General features: G+C 38.2%; 1 protein-coding gene across 4 annotated transcripts in view; it reads right to left on the bottom strand.

Annotated features, from left to right (window-relative positions):
• Positions 1-5,573: 5,573 nt before the first annotated feature.
• Positions 5,574-21,461, bottom strand: part of TAPT1 (transmembrane anterior posterior transformation 1) — a 39,835-nt gene continuing 23,947 nt past the window's right edge. For all 4 annotated transcript variants that reach the window (XM_064151386.1, XM_064151387.1, XM_064151388.1 and 1 more), the window contains 7 exons: positions 18,850-18,930; positions 17,945-18,054; positions 16,304-16,363; positions 14,885-14,953; positions 13,360-13,436; positions 10,931-11,091; positions 5,574-7,662 (listed from right to left, as the gene is read on the bottom strand). In XM_064151386.1, the coding sequence (XP_064007456.1) occupies positions 7,433-7,662; positions 10,931-11,091; positions 13,360-13,436; positions 14,885-14,953; positions 16,304-16,363; positions 17,945-18,054; positions 18,850-18,930 (788 nt within the window). In that variant the 3' untranslated portion in view covers positions 5,574-7,432. The remainder of the gene's footprint in view (positions 7,663-10,930; positions 11,092-13,359; positions 13,437-14,884; positions 14,954-16,303; positions 16,364-17,944; positions 18,055-18,849; positions 18,931-21,461) is intronic.

The raw sequence follows: 21,461 nt of genomic DNA, 5'->3' as shown, positions 1-21,461 counted from the left end.
AGCTGCTAAGGATGTAAGAGAAAAAGAGAGAGGTAAAATTTATTCTCTGTACCCAAGATGGACAAAAAGTTGGGAAGGGGCATTAAATTTCAGTAAAGGTGATTTAGACAGTAGGAAGCTTTCTACATGTAATATCAACATCTGAAGTGAAAAAATTTCAAGAAGGTTGTGAAATCTCTGTAAAGACTGAGGAAGATATTAAGCATGAATTGAACACTGCATTGAACAGGACCTGAGTTAGCACAGGTGTTTTAATTCAGCTTCTGACATCATGAAACAGACTGATTAACAAGGTAAAAAAAAGTAAGACAAGTGAAACAAGAAGGTGCAGCAAGTGAGTACTGGAACGAAGCAGGCAGAAACCGGAACAGCTCAGAAGACAACCCCCCCAAATACTCCAGCTGCTCTAGCCTCATGTACTCCATTTTCTTCCCCAATTCTTTGGAAGCTGTGCCTGATGTGTATATGTATGGCCTAACAGTGCAAGTGGATTAAAAAGGTCCAGTATTGCAAGGGCTGGAGTTGCCATACTTGGAAAACTCATCTAGGTGCCTCCTTTGTGTTCCATTAGGTAATGGCTGCAACTCGATGTTCTCACCCCATCTCCTAGAGTATACATCAGGCTACTACATGTCCACACAAACACACCATTTTACGCGGGGCAAGTGGAAAAAAGGCTTCCTGCATTCTTCCTCTGCTAGCCAAATGATATAATCATCACCACAACCACAGCACTATTTCTCACACCTTCCCTGGGCACTCAGATGTTGGCTTTGAGATGCAAGAATGTCCCTAAATTCTCACTGGAAGGAAATGGACCATTTACTGGTTACAGGAGGTCAAGCAGGGAGCTTCCCTACCGTGCTACAAAGATGCACTGTTTACAGTTACATAGAAGGGTTTAACAAAGGCCTTCCTTATCTGCTCTCTCCAGGTGCAATCTACATTCAATAAAGCACACCAGGGTTTGTAGCAGGCAATAGCCTCACCTTGGTACCTGTCAGCAGGGGGAAATCATACCTGGCCAAATTCCTGAGCAGTGTAACAAAGAGGAGAGATCTGCTCTTAGCAAGGGTCCAAAGGCAGGCCCTCTGCTATCCATGTTTAAGGGTTTGTTCACATCTACATATTTAGATCTTGTACCACCAGGGCTTCTTGCCTGGCATCAGAGAAAATGCTGCTCAAAGCCCATCCCCAGTTCCTGAGCAAGTACCTGTGCAGAGGCAGCTGCATGCTTAGAAGAGCTGGCATCCAGTCAGGGAAACAGAAGCACACAGTAACTACCCAGTCAGCCACGTTTTCTTCAGAGACTCTCAGCTCATTTAAAGGGGTGACAGGTGGAGTCTCCTTCTCTGGAGTCTTTCAAGGCCTGTCTGGATGTGTTCCTCTGTGATCTGTGTTAGATAGTATTGTCTTGCTCTGGCAAGGAGGTTGGACTTGATGATCTCCTTGGGTCCCTCCCAACCCCTAATATCCTGTGACGGTCAAAGTGACCAAATGGCACAGCTAGCAATGTGGACAGGCAATGCAAAAAGACTTGACCTGACTGTCTCTAGCATGTAAGCACACACAAATGCATCTCTGGAAACATTCACCCAAGTGCACATTACTCCTACGGCTACCTTCAAGTTCTGCACACGCATAGGCTTCTTCAAATATTTCTTTTTCCCCCTGTACCACTGAAGTTATTTCTTAGCCTCCTCCTTTTTTTAATAAATAAATAAAATAGTCTATATATACATTGTAGACCACTGGCATCCATAAAAATGGCACACACTTCAGAAGCCCCTGCCTGCTGAGCACTACCCCACAGCAGGCAGGAGAAAACTCTAGATTATTTTTTCTGTGAACAACATTATCCTGAACAATCTCTCCTCAAGACACTGGGAAAAAATTTCATATGCTCTACCATACACTAAAAAAAAAAAAAAAAGGGCAGTTTTCATGTGGCTTTTAGGCCACAGCTTCTCAGCTAGGAAGCTCTGGTTTATAGCCCTTGAAGAATTGTGTTTGAAGGTTACCAAGTGTGCTTGTACTTGCATTATCCAGCGGTGAAGGCACAACCCTGACAATTTGATACCCACTTCTCCTTCACCACAGGCTGAAGGCAGCTACTTGGAGCACTATGGTAAACCCAAAGCCAGCTATTGTCTTTAAAGTAAGTAAAGGTCATTTTCTATTATAAAAATAAAAGACAAAACCACATAATTATAAAAAATACAAAAATAAAACAACCAACCAATCCCTTTCCAAAATAAAATACTGTGGATTGCGGCCTGGAATACTCAATGAAAATCTGACATATCCAAAATGACAGCAAGAAGAACAGATTTAAGATGTAGGTCATCCCCCCAGGTGTGTAAACTGTAACAATTTACAGGCAAACAACAAGACCTGCAACAGGATTATGCTGAGTACTGGTCTCTTACTGTGCTTTCTGCTGTGAGCGCTTGCACTCCTCACAGTGGTTTTGTGAAACTAAGGAGCTTGCATTTTCATTTCTTCAGGTTTGCAGTTTAGTTAGCGTATCAAGAGCTTGCACACCTACTGCCCTCAAGCACAAAAATCCACATTGCTGAGAACTGTGTCTACTGGAACTCTGATTTTGTAGAAATTAGACTTGCCAAATCTGTAACAAACAAAAGAACAGATCAGCTCTTTCTGATCAAGAGCAGAAGCTTCCTTCACACAATTTGCCATTTTAAACATCAGATACACAGAGCTAGTAAATCAATTCCACAAAATTACTTTGGTGCTGTTAGCAGAACATCTACTGCACGAATTATTTCAGTATGCACTGGGCCTTTGCTTCTTGCTTTTAAGAAGTGAGAGTCTAGCACAACTAGCTACAGAATTTACTCCTGCCCACACGGAAGCAAAATAGCAGCTGGCCACCAAATGGCTGAACAAGCACCAGAAACCATTGCCTCAGATGGAGCAGAATTCCCTCTTGTATGTCAAAGTAATTTAAAGTGACTAAAGACAAGTCAAATTCTGACACCAGCCTAAGAGGTGCGTTCTCTGATACAGTATGAAGGATACTATTTCAAATCAGTAACCAGTGCCAAGCCTTAATACAAGATTCCTTTTCATTACAGCTATGCCTTGGAGGAGTCTACAGGGTACAAAGTGTTATCTGACCTGAAAAGAAGGTCCCATAGCTCTGAGGTTAGACAGACACATGCATCTGATACTTCAAGAATTGTTTCCAGAAGAGCCTAATTTAGCACAGTTTCTGCTGCCCTGGATATAGAAAGATGTTGGCTGATGGCTATGTCTCTGTCTTTAACAGGAATGTCAAGCTCAAATCACATCTGCAGGAAAATTTTAGACTGACAGTCAGTCCTGTCACTTGAATTTTACTTGCTAGCATCAACTGAAACACCTTCCTGCTCTCATTTGGTGATTGGAGTCCAAGAACATGTTGTCTAACACAGGATTTTAAGTTTCACGGCCACACTTCTCCGTAAATCTGAGGCATCACTTCCCAAGCCTGCACAATTTCACTTCTCTGAATTACCTATTTTAAACTGTCAGCATCAAACAAGTGATTCCTGACCTTTCTTTATACTTATTTTCAACAGAAACAGCAGATACAAGTATGTCAGGAGTGGGCATCACAGTAACACACTGTCTCATATTCAAAGTAGGCAACATATATAGAGACTTAGTACTGCTTTTGTCCAACAAACTCAGCATGGAAGAGAAGAAGCAACACCAACATGAAATCCAAGCTGTCCCTCAGCACCAAAACTTGCTCTATTAAGAATATACTTAACCTTGCAACATTGCTGTCACACCACCAGATCTAAGATTAACAAGAAAATTTGCAATATAAACCCGTGAATGTAGTAGATGCAATAATTAGCGCAACACATGCAATGTGTCTGCCTATTTAACACAGGATTTGTTTAGCAAAGTTTAGAGCTGAAGTCACCCTAAAAAAAACCCTAAACACTAGAAGCTAAGGTAGTGCTGCTGCAACCCACATCTTTGTGCTCACAAAGAATTGCCTTCACTCCCTCTCTCCTGACACGATGCTCACTTTTCTGCAGCTCAGCTTTAAGACACAACCGCCTCCAAGCAAGAGCAGAACCTCATCTCTGAAAGTCTTTTGTAAGACATAATGTTGCCATGTTTCAGGAGTTTCACAGTTTGATTACATTTGTGCTATAATGAAGTTGCATTCATCCTTGCTTGTCACCACCAAATAGTTTCAGAATTGTAGTCCAGCAGCTGAATTGGTGTAGTAGCCACTACTAGGCTTTAACAGTGACCTCCACAACTATGCTGATTCAGAGATTTCTAAATGAACACTTAGAATAGATTTTGCACCACCACCAAGTCAAGACAAAGCTGTAAAGTTTCAAACTCACTCCAGATTAAGAAATATATTAACAGCATATTTGTGTTTGTAGAATTACTTTGCCTAAGGGGGAATTCTGCTTGGCTGACAAACATCTGAAGGGCTTCCAAAGATTAATTAAATAATCCTATGGAAAACACAGTTGTTTGTTAATGGTCCCATAGCAAATAATACTGGACTCAGTGCGTGCTTTCGGAATTAATTTGGCAACTGTGACTTTAGTCACAATATAGAAATATCACTGCTTGCATCAAAACTGTCTAGGTTTTATTTTTGGAGGGATTATGAAGAATTCAGTTTCTTCATTGCTTTAACCTTCAATGCTCTTACTTCAGTGTTAGGACAGGAACTATTCAAGGTGATCTAAAGAAGCTGAGAACTGCATGTGCAGATGAGAAGTGTTGTGTTTGTTCCCCTGAGCCATCTCTAGAGTTTCTGAGGGGACCATTCAGGATCAGAGAAGAAGCTTCCACCTTTCACTAGAGGCACTGCTAGATATTCAGAGAATCACAAACAAAAACATGGGAACACTTAGGGTGCCTGAAGCAAGAGAAAACAATGACATTTCCTGCCCAGCTGGGCACCTACCAGTCTTAAAGTGAGTTTAAGGGGCAGTGTTGCATTTGGAATGCCTCAGGTACACCTTTGAATTACTGTGATTCAGGTCAAAGTCCTGCCTACACAACAGAGATGTAAACAGCGGTATCCCAAATTCCAGCTACACAGTTTTAGATCTTGTTACCACAATGCAAGTGTTACCACAAAGCAGCAGCCGATCTGTGCTTCAAAAACAGGACCTGGGCCAAAACACAGAGCTAAGTGCAGTCAGCCAGTGCCTTTTCACTCAGAACTTGCCCGACCTTACACTGCAGTTACAGCTGGCTTTGCTGTGCAGGTGTAATTAGTCCAACTCAGAAACCACATAGATTACAACTCCCTTAAGACTTGGTATATTTTCATTTACATGGGTTTTGCTTTTAAAAAACAAATTAGTAGTAGGTTGGCATCAATACCTTCTTCCTACAAGTGTTAATAACCAACTGCTACAGAAACAAATCACAAGTAAAAATCAGCAACAACCCAGTTCTTAGGCACGTTTGTGCCTCACTTACCAGAATCCTGCTTTATGAGACGTGGAACTTAATCCAGTAAATACACTGCAGGTTCATCAACTCTGAATGCTAAGAAAGAAATGCTGACACTGTAATTTTTCCTTTTTTAAACAAATATTACAAAATTGAATTTTATTGAGTTTCACACAAGATGCACTTATAAAATTGATACAGAATGTCATTCAACAGAAAAAATGAAACCAATTCCAAGCTTTCTTTAGCAACTGCTAAATAATTAAAAAAAAAGATACACCAAATGGACAGATAATCTAATTTTCTATTTGTGAACATCTCCAATTAGTATAAAATGCATCAAATATTACAGAATTTCTGAATTTTCTCCAGTACAAGTTCTCTTTTTACTCTCTTACCTGAACAGTAATCACATGTTTTGGCCATCACTCCAGCTACTCTTGAAGTAGACTGCACTAATCTCATTACTAGGCCTGCTCAGATAGCTGATGACTCTGTCCAATTGTCTCCATCTTCTCTATTACTGTAGCCTTGGAAGTTTCAGGGATTAGCATTTACATTGCACTTTCACACATTCATAGAGCAAATAAATTTTGGCTTTCCCACTCTGACAAATTATTAAATTAGCGAAGAGCAAATTTTGTCTCCATTTGTTCAGCACTGAAATACTTTCACGATGCCTCCTCTTGGAAACTGAAACAAGTCTTACTTAAATATCTGAAAGGCAAATGAAGTTAATGCTGTTTAACAACAATACAGGAAGGATTCATCTTTAACTAAAGGGTTTCTCCCAATACTAGTCTCCAGCCTAAGCTTTGAGCTCAAATTTATTCCACACTTGTCTAAGCATTCCAAACTATCTTCTGTCAACTCTCCCACAACAGCATCTCACATGAGACATGAAGATGCATTGTAATGCTTAAATATTTGTTACATATCAAGTCCATCTGTGTAAGCTGGACTAAAACCAACCAGTTAAAACAGGTAATTGTGACTTCATTGTCAGCATGAGCTTTTATAAGCACATCAGGCAAGGTAACACACAGCTACCATTCCTGTCAGTTAGACTCAAAAGGCAGTTCCATTCTTTGCTCCTGTGTTAAAGCCATACGTAGAGCACCAACACACTTCTGGCTTAGCTGCAATTAACATTGCCTTTCCTCAACATATAGAAGTGACCTTTTATTATAATCTTTTTCCTACAGGAATAAAAAAAATCCTCAGCTTTTAAAAATAATTTATAAGTAATCTGCCTTGCAGGACACACAACACAAGAAATGAATATGCTTTGTATTTGCCCAGTTAAGCAGAGCCTTCATAACTGTGATCCTTCCTTGCTGTTTAGTATTTAGATAAAATAGTATGCAGTAGGTCTTTCACTTAAAGGCAAAGTTTTATTCTGATTACAAGATTTTCAAGGTACATCTTGAAGATTTCTGTTGACAAGAATAACTATCTTGACTTACTGTTTTATGTATCAATGCTTTATGCGTTTGTTGATATAAGCACAAGATTTGAATTCTGCTTGCAGATGTTTAACAAAAAGTAACTGTAAAGGCAAGCTTCTGGTCAAACTGTCACACGTTTCCAGGAGTATCCTTACACTGGAGGAACCCTCATGAGAAGTAGTATGTTCTGGAAGTGTAATTCCATTGCGCAGAACAGGATTATGCCTTCTTTCCAGACTGTTTTCCAGACAAGTAGATACTGCAGCTCTGCCACCAGGCTAGAGACTCATGTGAGATCCATCACTTTTTCCAAGAGGCAAGTCAAAGATCACTTCCTTGACCTGACCAGATACCACGCCAAGTTACTTGTAGAAAGATATTAATTTTTTTTGCCATTAATAATTTAAGTTTTTAAATAAATATTTATGTGCCTTTTTTTGGCAACTGTCCATTCTGGTAGCATCTGCTGTCCCAACAGCTCAGTATCCTCAGCACATTGATTAAAAAAAAAACAAAAACACAAAACCACAATCTTAGTCAATTCTGTTTCCACAAATAGTAAACCTGTCTATCTCCAACAAGTCCTTTTTTGAAGACCTGTGTTTTAATTCTGAACTGTCTTGGCTTATATCTTTTTCTTCTCCATCAGGAGTTGTCAGAAATTGATCAGAATTGCTTGTTACAAGTAAAGAGGGTGTATTCTCCTTCTGATGCACAGGCTGACTGGTAACTGATGGAGATCCATTTTCATCTGTGGACCTTCCTGTTGGAACAGAAGACAATTATAAAGGTAATCACAAATTTTGCATAGGCACACTGATGCATCTGTAACATCCAGATTCCTCCAAAGCTGTCTTGGAAAAGTGTGCTGCAACAAATCAACAGAAGCAACAGAAGAATGCTTTGTGGAAGCCACTACCTAGCCACTACTTAGTTTTATCACAGTATCATCAAGGTTGGAAGAGACCTCATAGATCATCAAGTCCAACCCTTTACCACAGAGCTCAAGGCTAGACCATGGCACCAAGTGCCACGTCCAATCTTGCCTTGAACAGTTTATCATAAGAGATTTCCTTTTCTAACTGGTAGAAAGACAGAGAATTAACTCTACAAAAGATCAGGTAAGGAGCAAGGGCATAAGCAGCAGATGTTAGGGCATACTCTGCATTCCTCTGGTTTAAATACTCATTTTTGTTGGCATAGGCAAAAAAGATTTTGGACAGTCATTGTGAATTACACAACTATTCTACTGAAATGAAGGAATCTCTGTGCCTAATCCTCTACGTATACACAATAAATCTGGCTTCTCAAGGGATAGCTAATAAATGACTCATGCACTGCTACACACTTTAATAGCTGTAGCTCCTAAAGTAGTTCGATTAAAGGTGTCTATTTTTATTCTTGTCTCTTACAGCGGTGGAATTGAACCCAGCTCCATTAAGCTAACATATTTGCAAGTAACATCCCTGAATTGTTTCCACATTTTAATTCTTTAAACGTTTGCACAAAACACACTAGCAAGTGACAGGGACATGTATTTTTCTTGCTTACTATCACCTCTAAGACTGAGTTGTTATTTCTAAAGGAATCTGAAAAAAAAACCTGACTGCTGTGGAGAGCACTGCAAACCAGCCCAAGGGAGTATGGTTTGTCAGAATGGCATCATTATCCAAAACCAACTAGAAAAACTTCTTTCTTCACAGTACACCACCCACTACTTGAAAGCACCTGGATTTCTTCCTACAGTCTTATCCAAGTCAAAGGTACTAAACTTGCATCAAGAAAGGAGACAAATAATGGTAATTGTAGGGCTTGGTCACAAAGGTAAAGATTTTCTAACCCAGCAGCTTCCAGAGAAGCCAGCCAGCCAAGAAATGATTAGCAGTAATTAAAGCTTTCATTCTTTAAGAGCAAGTACAAAATTCTATCTATCAAAATTTTAAACTGTTTCTGTGGATGAGGTGGAAATGCTTAGAAAAATAAACTGACTTACATTGTAAGCTGAGAGGAAATAATGCTAGCTTAATTCCTTCACCCCCATTCTAGTAAGAGATGAGTTGAGAGACTGTAGTGAAGAAAACCTGATAAGTGGGGCACAGGGATTAACCAATATTGCAGAGCCCAGCAGTAGTAACAGAGACACACAGCAGCTGGGGAAGGTAAAATAATTTTTTTTCACATATTGGATGTTTCAAGTAAATAAAGAGCTGTTAAAAGGTATAAAAAGCCCTAAAAAACTGTAAAATTGAGCATTTTCATTACTGATGGAAGAATATTCAAAACTAAAATCAGCAAAAGCATTCTGATTGCTACTTTTCAATCAAAATCTTTCCACTTAAGGAAATAAGCATCTCTGCCAACTGACCCGGTAAAATTGCTGCTGCTTCAGCTAAAAGGAGTTTTCAGGATTTATTCACTGCGAGTTTAAGGCTCAATGTAAGTCAATATGACTCCTAAGTATGGTACTAGAATGTTTAATTAAAGCACTATCATTATGATACTTGTCTTCTGAAATGCAGAAGACATTCAGCCCAATTGATATTACATTCTTTCATCATGGAACTACAGCAACTCTATGAATTTAAGCTCTTTAAAAATAAAGTTTCTGCCTGGTGTCATTTGACATAGGTGAGATAAAGAGATTTACAAATGAAACACCGACAGATTCCTAACCTGGCTGTTCCTTGCAAGACACTGTGATGACCGATAAGCACCTTACATTTCAGGCTGTCCAGGTCTTTGGCAAGCAATGGGGTGAACACTACAACAGCCTCCCTGTAAGTTCTCCAGGGCTCTCACTGAGCTCTTCACAGAGGAAGACCGACAATCCAGTTTGGTTGACTGCAACAATGAAGGTTTCTGTTTCCTTCTAAAATTGTCACACAAATGTAATAATGCCCTATTACAATTACATATGAACTGCTAATGCTAAATACCTATACATCACATTGCATGGACTTAAAACAAAGTGAGCAGAGAACAGCTGAAATTCCTTTTTAGATTACAATAAGCTCTTCACTAATGTGTCCATGACAACCTATTGCGTGCTGTGTTTTAGGTTAATTTCCATGAGAAATGCATAGATTGCTTCATTGTTAAACCTCAGCTTTCCTGGAAGTGATGATATGTAAATATGGAATGATTCAAGGTGAATTACTCTGCTCTTGTTGATTCTCCACCTTGAATACTGTGTCCATTTCTGGTGTCCCTATTATAAGGACACAGAGCTGATGGAAAGAGTCCAGAGGGCCACAAAGATGATCTGAGGGTTGGAACACCTCTGCTATGAGGATGGGCTGCAGGAGCTGAGGTTGCTTTGTCTAGAGAAGACTCCACGGTAACCTTATACCTGCTTTCCAATACCTGAAGGGATCCTACAGAAAGGCTGCAGAGGGACTTTTCATATGAGTATCTTGCAACCTGACAACAGGGAATGGTTTTCAGCTGAGACAGGGCAGGTGTACACTAAACATTATGAAGAAACTCTTCAGTATGAGGGTGGTGATACTCTGGAATAGGTTGTCCAGGAAGGTTATGTTTGCCTCCTCCCTGGGGATATTTAAGGACAGGTTGCATGAGGCTTAAGAAGCCGAGTCTACCTGAAAGGTGTCCTTGACCAGGGCAGGGAGTATGGAGTGGATAATCTCTAAGGTTCCTTCCAACCCAAGTCATTTTGTGATGCTATGACATGGCCAAAGAGATTGGACTAAATCATCTTTATGGTCCCTTGTGAGCCAAACCATTCTTGACTTACAAACAGAAGCCTGCTACTGTTCTGATGTTTCTATCACCTCCACAAATCAGAGTGGGATGTTATCAGAGACATGAGTATTCATAACCAAAAGAGACTTGAACTAAAAGCAGTAAGTTCTACTACATTACAGAATTGTGCTCACAGCTGTTAAATAGTACAATTAAGGTCGAGCAACAGGGTTACTGTGCAGCAATGTCATACATGTGGTTTAATATTAAATGTAGTCTGAAACCCATTTTCATTACAGCTGAAAACAAAACAAAGCAGTTAGTCTTACCTTGAGTAGATTTAAACATGCTTTGCTGTTTGCCAGCTGGCTTCCCTGGGGTGGCAGTCAGGATAGGATTGAATAATTTCTCCTCCATTTTTGCCTCCTTTACGTATTGACATGATTTCCCCAGTAATACAATACTGTTAAGGACTTTAAAGGATATTAACCTAGAAAAAAAAGGGATTTGTTTATGCATTTGCATATAAAAATAACTGCATATTATGCATACTGCAATAATTCACATCAAAATAACTGCAGCCACTGCTGTCTTAGAAGGATTAGGTAGCAAATTAAATCCCTTCAACAGCGAGATCAAAAGGTAATTTCTTTTTCCCAACATTTTGTTTCAGATTCAATGCATTTTTTTTTTTAAGGAAGACATCTAGAAAACATCAAACTTCATCAGTTTAATAAAATTACTTCAAAGACAGTTAGTAGTCATTTAATACATGAAATATTTAAACACAGACGTGAAAAGGGCCCTCAACAGTGCAAGTCAAAATTAAATGCACTACTGTTTTAAAACTATAGCTTTAAGTGTGCCCAGCCAAGTGTCACTAGTGGACTTCCAACCATCAAAAAGCAAAGATCTAGCTTTCACAAACTGCAGGCTGTACCACAGCACAGGCCACTTGACAGTACACTCCTTTTCTATTTTTACTGGTTTGTTGCACAAGCTTCAGCAAATCACTGCAGTCCCTTTTCCACCTGTCTTCTCATTTGACAAACAGGAAGGTCTCTTACAACTCAAATGAGCTTTGATATAATCTAAGGTCCATTACTGGTATTACATGACACAGATTAATGTTCACTCCAGAGGTAAAAGCAAAGGTGAAGCAGGTGAAAGCTCACTGCATAACAAGGAAATGGCCATCTGTTCTCTGCAGGACGAATATAAATATTGTCTAAAGAGACCTGTGACCCAAGCACACTTCAGCAGCTTCACTATCTCACACTGCATTAATGAAATCAGAATTAATCCAACAGAGAAAACAAAGGATACATCAATTTTAAGGACATTTTCTGCATTTACTTGTGGGGAAAAATTAGAGAAACAGAAGAATGAGCAGAGCAGACCACTTTTAGTAGTTCAGAAGAAACTGACATTTTAGTATCCAAGCAACCACAAAAAAGGTATCATTTCATACAGGTTGAAAGCTGTGATTCTCTACAATTCTATCAGGTTATCAGGACAGATTTTGTTTCTGAGAGTTAAGCCCTCCTCAATTTTTAATGAGTTTTAGAGGTATTTTTCCTACACTTGTTATGTAACATGCTTTTGTTCTGAGAGAACAAGTGTTTACAGCATGATTTGATTCTGATTTAATGAGATCGGGAGTTGAAAAGGCCATAGATCAACACTGTATTGTATCAGTTCCAGATTCTCATGGAAAATTATGCAACTTCTACAGATTCCTCTTTATTTTTTTTCTGTCACCCCAGGCTCAAATTTCTTACAAAACACAAGTTTGCAGTTCTGCAAAATCCTAGGGAAAAAAAACCCTTAGGTTTCATACACTGGGCATGGCTCTGTAACAGTAGCTAGGTATCAACACAAATCAATGTTCTCCACATTATAGTATCATAGAATCATTTTGGTTGGAAAAGCCTGTGCCCAGATAGACATTCCAGATTTGACCACATTGGTTCTCACTTATCTATGCTATACCCATCCAATGAAAAGCTGAAATTTACATTCAGAATACAAGCTACTTGAAAGATGCAAGAAATTAGCTCCAAATTTGAGATCTTGGCAGAAGTAAAAAAAAATGTTCTCACTTTTCAGTAAGGACAAAAGGAACTGAAATGTACTTGTTCTTGTAGCCTATGCCTTCAAAAAAACAGCATTTAATCCTTCAAGTTACTCAGATTACTTCTTCCTGCTCTTCATCCTCCAGGTCTCAGAAGTACTTATTGATATGAAAGAAGTTAAGGTTAACACAAGTATAAACTGACTGGGCAGCAAAGGGATACTTTGGAAAGCAAACTGCTATAGGACATTATATCTCTTAACCAAGATTATCACTGACCCCAGCCTTCACAGAAAGGAGCCTTACATCTTTTTTTTTCCATGTAGCAGTTTCCCAACACAAAGGCACTTTGCATTTAACTATCAGAGAGAAGAATTCATCATCTGCTGAGAGCACTTAAACTGCTTATTTTTGTTGGCATATTGAATCTTTCATTCCTTAGAATTCGATTTCCCCTTCAATGCAGGTCTGACATAAATTGTTTTGAACATTTTTCTACTAGTTATTTTCACTACTGGAGTTACTTATTGAGGGCTATAATCCCCCAATGCAGTTACAGTACTTGGGGATCAATCTGCACTCTCAAGTACAGTTTACTCTTATACCTACAAATATCAACAAAGGCTTTTTATCACCTCTGATCAAATAATGGTAAACAGTTTTCATGCACATGCATTCACTTACCCACAGTAGAACAGCACAACACAAATGTAAGCTAAGACTCCTTGTACTTTTATTGAGCTTGTTATGACTCTGATGAGCTGTTATAAGGATAAAAGTTAAAACACAGTACACAATTATTGACAGAGTATGTTAGCAGATGTTTCTCATTTGGATAAATTCAAGTCAAAGGTAGAAATTAACAGAACATTAACAGAAGCTGTTTTGATCATTGGGCTTGGCAGCACAAGCTAGTCAAGATTTTGGTTTGAGTAAGTATTATACCAAGACCTAGTAGCAGCTTTGCCAAAACTACAGCCTGATGATGTTTCCTTTACCACATCTGAGTAAAATGGCAAGTGAAAGAAAAACCTTCTCAAAAATCAAGGGCTTGAAACTGAGTTAACAGTATTTGAGAGAAATGGAGAGAGATTCTGATACAGCAAAACAGAATCAGCTTTGCATGATGCTAACATTTTGAACACAAAATTGCTCTGTGGACTAAGCACACAAATCCCCAGTTTCAGCTACAAATGGACTTGAAATCTCAAGTTCTACTTCAGTATTTCAGTTACAGTTCTGAATTAGCAAGGCACTTCAGTTTGTTCTAAACCTATGAGTATCCAGAATATCATAGCAGAATACAATTTGAAGAAAGCATTTCAGTGAATTCTCACTGCTTGTTATAAATGAAACCATGATCACAGTGATTTGTTTGTTTGGGTTTGCTTTTGTTGGTTTGGGATTATTTTATGGTTTGTTTAGCTTTTTTGGGTGTTTTTTTAAACTTCTGGATGAAAGCTTGGCAAAGCCTGTCAATAGATTATTTCCCCATCTCTACAGGAGAACATAACATTTAGAAGTTAATTCATATTATGAATGAGCATCTTTGCTGGTAATAAGGTCACATCCCTAGTATTATGGTAAGCACTGCCTGTTTCCATGCTTACACGGGGAAAGTCAGAGCAGCTATTTACAGAAAACATTCTGCAACGGCTAGTTCAGAACAGACAGCATGTGGACACAATTCCAGTGATAAAGTGATCCATTTTATAGCAGCGTGCCCTTGTAAGGGGACCAACTATTTCAGAATCATGTACTCAACAGCAGTTCAGAAGCTCAGTACCCCATCTAAGAGAAAATTTACCTATTAAGAATACATTATAGGGACAATCACAAGGACTCCTATCAAAAAAAACAACTCCTGGCAACCAGCTGCTTTGACTATTCCAAATGAATGAACAGGATAATTGCCAAAAGAAATAAATGCCTAATAAGCACAGATGCGGTTTTAGTCCCAGTGTTACAATCCCAGTGCTTATAAATAGCGTGAAATGAATATATTTTCAAATTTCTATGAAAGGCTGATAAACAGCAACACATTTGTGAGATCATAACCACTTTGTGACAAAGGTTATACTGAATGCAAACTCAACTTTGCAGCATCATTACAGTTACTTAAGGTGACAATTTCATCTTCAAAACATCAAGATGAGGCAGTTAACTGAAATCATATTGACGGAAAATTGATAGGAAAGATACAACTTACTAAAACAGCCAGTGGAAGAGGAATGAAGCCCATTCTTCTGGAAACTGAATCACTATAATCTGTGTATGCCTAGGGGGAAAAAAGAGGAAGAATAATGAACTATTTATGCAGAGGAATGAGCTTATTTTAGCTTGGCACACCTTCTAGATCAGACTCAATCTCTGCCAACAAACATTGTGCTGGTATAAAGTGCACCTATTCACATTTTGAAATTCAAATGCAGATAGCTGTACTCTCAGACAAAAATGTAATACTAGCATGACCAGTTAGATTAGCTTCAGTGCTCTAAATGGGGAGCTACTGGAATGCAATACAAATCTCTAAATCAAGAGCAAGTAGGATACTCAATCCAAACTCACTATGGTATTTCATCTGTACATTATTACTACCTTCAAAACCTTTATGTATTAATTAGACTTTGAGCCTCATGTGGTACAGAACCACCTCTAACAGGGATATAAGAACAATTATCCATCACACTAGCAATTTTCAATCATTCTACAAATATCTATAATTAGTCTCAGAAGAATTATGTTAAAATCACTTTGAAAATGTGTTTACACCTGAACTGTCACAACACAACTACTATGCATGACAGTTTTCATACAGTGTTGAACATCATGCCAAAGTTAGTGCCTGTATGACGCTACCTTGTTTTCCACAAAAAAAATCTCAGGCAAAAAGGAATGATGTTTTAAGACCTAATAACCTGTGTTGTAAATTAACATTTTATTAATAATTATTTGTAACTGAAGGTATCTAACTACTGCATTTCTAGCAAGAGCTATTAAACATATACAAGAAAATGACATAAATCATTATAATAAACTCCATTTAATAGTTAGAATACTCATGCAGAGGACTCACTAACAGCTCTGAGACCCATTCAGGAAAGATGTACTTTAGTCTTTCAAGAAACAGTACTAATGAAAACCACAAGCAGTCTGTGTGTTCTGTAAATGCTTATGCCACAACACGAGACATCTCTGCATATCTGTGCATGATGTCTATGGAAGAAATCATAACAATTTCCAATGAATACTGCATTTTGATCCAATGTAGTCATAATAAAGCAAAACCAGTAATTTAAAGTGATCTCAAGAACATCTAGTTAAGCTTACTTACTTCTCATATACCTCAAAAATGTCAGTTATTACAACCATCCCCTGACTCTAAGCGTATTTGGAAGAGACTTCTCAACAATGTATTAAAGCCCAAACTGAACTGAAACATTGTGCAAAAATAAGAACAGAAGTGACAAAGAAATATTCCTGTTATCTCTGATTTATAAATGCAGATTAGAACATCTGTGTTGTAGGAGTGTACACAGCTCTGTACAGATTTCTGCAGGTATTTGTTTCAGTATCTCCCTCAAAATAATCGCATTAGTACAGAAAATGTCTTTGTTTTCAGGCTTACATTTTTCTGTCGACTGCTAACAAGGTCAAATGCAAGACTGGCTCTGTACTCGCTGTAGACCTGGACAAAAAAAAAATCCCCACACATCAGACGTGTGTTTAACTGGTTATTACACTTTATAGAAGCAATGGAGATACTAACACAGTATTTATGTAAAAATATTATGAACACTTATACACAGGCTGGAGTCAAAGCCAGTTTTTCTGAGGTGTAATTGTACCCTCCAACAGCTAAGCCTATACTGCAGTATAATATAAAGATAACTCATGTTCACATATAACAACCAAACACCACTATGCTGTGCTTTAGGAATCCAATGAGCATTTACTGAATCTGAGGATAATCAGAACCACAAAGTGAAGAGAAATCATGTTTATGTTTTTGCTACATTTTGTAATTTGTTTTAAGCTACATGAAAGGCAGCACAAGGATCAAATTTATCAAGTGAGAGAGTTTACCGATACACTAAGCAAGAGAACCCATGATAAATAGCAAATTGTTTATCAGAAAATGAAAGAAAGTCTTCTTTCTCTTTAAAATAGTTCTGCATTTTAAGAGAGAAAAGCAGCTATTTTAAGGACAAGTGTCAGGCCAACTTGCACTGCAAGTGTTCCAAACTTCCGAAGATGTCTGACCTAGTAACCACCAATCATTAGAATTTCATGTAAAAAAATCCAGTCTGTTAAATAAACCTTGAAAAATTGTCACACACTACCCCCATCCTCCAGCTGTTGTTTCAGCACACTGAAACATGCTGCATTTTTGGCTATCATGACTTCATTATTGCTCTCTTCCACACTCTGTAAGAAAGTAGGGCATGTATAAATGCCTCTGGCATAAGGGAGCATATTAAGTACATCTATTAAACTTGTTTCTACACCACACTTTAAAGATGCTGAAACAGATAGCACTTCCAAGTTCTGATCTCATTTCCTGAGAAGTGGTTTTAATACTGAACAAATGCTAATTCATCTCTTTACACATTGATTAAGAGCATTTGAATTCACACAACATGCAACACAAATGGCCAATGCGTCACACTGCCACACAAAAATTAACCTTCATCTACCACTTTAAGTAAGGACTGCTTAATATATATGGTATAAGACATTTCAGGAGTGAGAAACTGACATAACCCACTTCACATAAGAGCTCCAGGGACTTTGGAAAAACAGATCTCTGATTTCAGACTCCACCTTTAATATACATGAAAGAACAGAGATTCGGTGGCCTCACAAGGTCTGCCTTTCCTAAAGTATGGATTTAGCCACAATTCAGAGTCAGGAAGAGGTCTGTCTAGACTGTAGGATAAGTAACCTTCTGCCAATTTAACTAGTGACTGTTTCACAAAATGATCTGCCAGTTATGTTAACTGTAGTTATTATGTGAACTGTTATACAACACTTCTGATATTTAAGGATCTGGAACTTTTAATTTAAAAGCAGAGGTGCTTATTCCACATTATAGAGATCCTCAAAAGTATATTGTGTCAGAAAATTGCCAAGCTTTCCCAAGTATTACCCTAGATAGGAAAGGAACAATTTTTACTTTTCTGCACTGGACCAAATTCTAATATTAAAAAAGATATTAACAAAATAAACTACAACATACAATAACACTCAGCATTCCAAGGATACGTACATCTGCTGTGATGTCATTGAATTTTGTTATGAAGGCATGTTTCACAATATCCACTGCAATTTCTGAAGCAACCACCATGCAAACATCTGGGAACAACACCCAAAAATGATCTGAAAGTTGGGAAGAAAGAAGTTAGGCCAGTTAATTTGACATCGGTTATACAGGAATCGTAACTCTTGCACAGGACTGAAATAATCCTCAAGTCTGAAGAGTCTCTAACTTTACAAGGCTACTGAACACGTAGTGTGCAAATTCTCCATTATTCCATTCATGTTCAGGAAAGTGAGCACTGCACACACAGCCAGCCTTGGATTCTACAGCCTTTGCTTTGGAAAGCTTTCTCTCTATCAGAAAGACAACCTTTCCACGAATCAGACAGATGTTCACTATGTATGAGGAAACAGAGAAAGCACCTGTTATTTTAGATGCTTAGGGTAAACCTTACATTGATTGGTAGCATTCAAGCAAAATGCACCACAGATCAGGGCTCAAAATCATTAAAACAAAATTTTAATACAATAAAATCTAAATTTCATTCAATATGGCATTAAAGGCCTAAGTATAATCACTATTACATTGTGACTGGAATTTTTTACATCAGCTCTCAATTTTTATCTTGCTAGCTCCACAAAGTAAAATTCTCTAGGGAATCATTGTTCTTAAAGGAAGACTTAAAAGGTAACTATTCATATTTGTAGCACAAGAGCATACACTCCTGGCAGAAAGAATGGAGTTACTCTTACAAGCCAGAACTAAAAAAACCCCAACATATCTAAGGCATTTGAGAAACTAAGACTCTTCAATCAGATGTCCTCTTATCTTTGAGGTTGAGAAAATAACCAAAGATGCAGCTGTTGACAGCACAGGAATTTAATTTTGTGTAACTTCTCTACTAGTTTACTGACCTGGGTTCCATGAAAACTGTTCCATATTCCTTAGACATACAATTAGTAGCAGCACATAATTGGTGAACCTCTCCTTTATATCTAGTTAAAAAGAAAAAAACCAAACATTTATTTGCACACACAGATATCTAATCATTTGAGGTTCTGTCATTTCTTAAGTCTTCAATTAGACAATCTTTTCCACAAATCATTTGATGGGATGTGAGGAGAAGAGATGCTGGAAACCTCACCACAGACACAATCTCCACAGTATGTTGTGGCTTGAATGAAGAACCATTAGATTCCCAGCATCAGAAGGGGCTTAAGCTATGACTTGCCATCACCTTTTCTAATATGCTAATTAAAAACATCTTTTGCCATAAAGCTTGGGTATTACTTGTAGGATTCCAAAAGAACCAGCACCTCCTGGTGCAAAAATGGAGACAGTACAGTACACCTGCCTGTCATTTAAAATTACTAGCATGGCAAATTTAATTTTCTACAGATCTATGATATCCAAATTGCTATACACCAAGTGCAATAGGAAAAAAACCCACCCAAACGCCACACCAAAAAGGTGTTTCAAGGCAACTACTACCACTTACTGAGAAGGTTCTTACTAGTCTTTCACATTGTCAGCTTAGAAGGGAACAGCTCAGTTACCAAACCCACAAGGACTACTGCACAAAAGCAATCAGATTTGAAACTGAGCCCTACAACTTGCTGCCCTGGACTATGCAGGGCCTTTTCCTTCTGTTTTGGTGCCTATCTCCAGAAATGACCCACACAGCTTGCTTCAGGAAACACATTTAAAAAGCCTTCCTAAAATTGTGTTATTGAAAAATGGAGGTTAACACCCAAACTGTAATGCTACCACAAATAAGCAAGTCTGAAGAAGTCTTTCTAGAAGACAGAGCTATTTTGAGTATTTTTGAATATGCTGTTAGTTGCTACACCCATTGATAACCATGACAGCAGTATCTTTGTCAACTCCAACTCAAAGAGTTTGTCTCCTTAAGTACCCTGAATATTCTGCAGAGTTCTACCTACTGGTTTCAGGCTACAGGAAAAGGAAATGGTGAGAAGAACAGAGTTCAAGACTGAGATTACATGTGCACTTGCAAAGAGGTACATTCTGGGATACATAACTCACTTTGCAGCATGGGCTGAGGAAGGATCAGAGAAGCACAAATTTCCCGAACAGGTGACACACATATGGGGGAAGAAACAAGCAAATCCTTCAGTAACAGGAATTTAAGTACTAGAAAAAGCAGGACACAGGTGAAGACCTAACCTTATTTTCTTGCTTTCCTGCCAAGAACACTCGGACAAGTCAAGTACCTTACTTAGTTCACGCTTAAACATTAAAAGATGTCTCAAGCCGATCCTTCAGGCATTTATTACCCACTCAGTTATGTCAGCTCACAAGTCAACAGGATTAAATTAAGAAGCGACATCTTTGACCTTAAATTTCCCCTTATGCTGTGATAATAAACATTCTTCCCCTGACTAATTTCTGAGCCTGGATGACAGGCTGACACCTATGTTTCCCCTCTACTTATTTTTTCCTGTTCTCACTGGTCTCCCTTCTAATCTGTTATCTCTGCTGCCACAGCTGTTCAAGGCTGCTCGAAGCAAGAGGAATGAGTACAGCTGCTGCTCTTCATCCTTGTCCCTCTCATCAACTGTATGTCAGAGATGCAAGCAAGGGAGAAAGGGTATTTTTACAGCAGCTTCAACAAAAAACTCAGAATTTCATTTCTCACCCTCATGGCAAGGACAAAAGCGCCCTGAGGATATCCCAAACAACTAAAATGCCAATCAAAATTTAAGAATATAAAACATGCACTAATAATGTTTCATCACTTATTATGAATTTATTTGCTGGTGTATATATGCATTTTAAACAGGTGAGAGGATTTTACCATGTAATGTCACTTCCCAGATGATGGGGTGAAGCACAGAATAAGTGAGGTTACACCCCTGGATTCACACATGTAAACACCATGTTCTTGAAGAAGAGCAAAGAGAAGGCCAGTGTACTGTATTTGTGCATCTGGAGAAACAGTAACAAGCCACCAGTGCTAGTGCTCAGTTAGATAGCACAGGTAATGGCAAAAGGAAATCTCTCCATTTTATTTTAGCCTGACCAAGAATAAAGTGAGGGAGGAAAAGGGATCTGTTAGCCTGTTGAATGTTTTAACTCCTGATTAGAAAATAAAAATATAAACATCTGGTTTTGAATAAACAGATTTTTTTTCAACCTATTCATCATTTGTATTCTCGAGTTCAAAAAATATGAGTTGGAGTGAAAAAATATATAGTTTGCCTATCTGTCTAAACAGGTTCAATCCAAAAACGTCATATGTATAAAAATAGCAGAAACAGATGTGTTCAAAGATCAGAAAACATTACAAGCAAAGAAGCTCAAGTACAACCTTGAAGTGCATTCTCTATTAGTTTTAAAACCAAGAATTCAACATCTCTTTCACATGGTTGTTAACAGTATTAGAAAGAACTGTCATCAAATGACACTAGTAACTGCTTTTTTCTCATGAGACGGTGAAGAAGAGTTCCAAATTTTATACTAAGTAGCAACAGATTTAACCCTAACCAGAAGCCTAAAGTGTTTC

Source organism: Pogoniulus pusillus, chromosome 11, assembly GCF_015220805.1.
Source record: "Pogoniulus pusillus isolate bPogPus1 chromosome 11, bPogPus1.pri, whole genome shotgun sequence".
NCBI lineage: Eukaryota > Metazoa > Chordata > Aves > Piciformes > Lybiidae > Pogoniulus > Pogoniulus pusillus.
The sequence above is the reverse complement of the archived record's forward strand: the minus strand, read 5'-3'. Positions and strand labels throughout refer to the sequence as shown.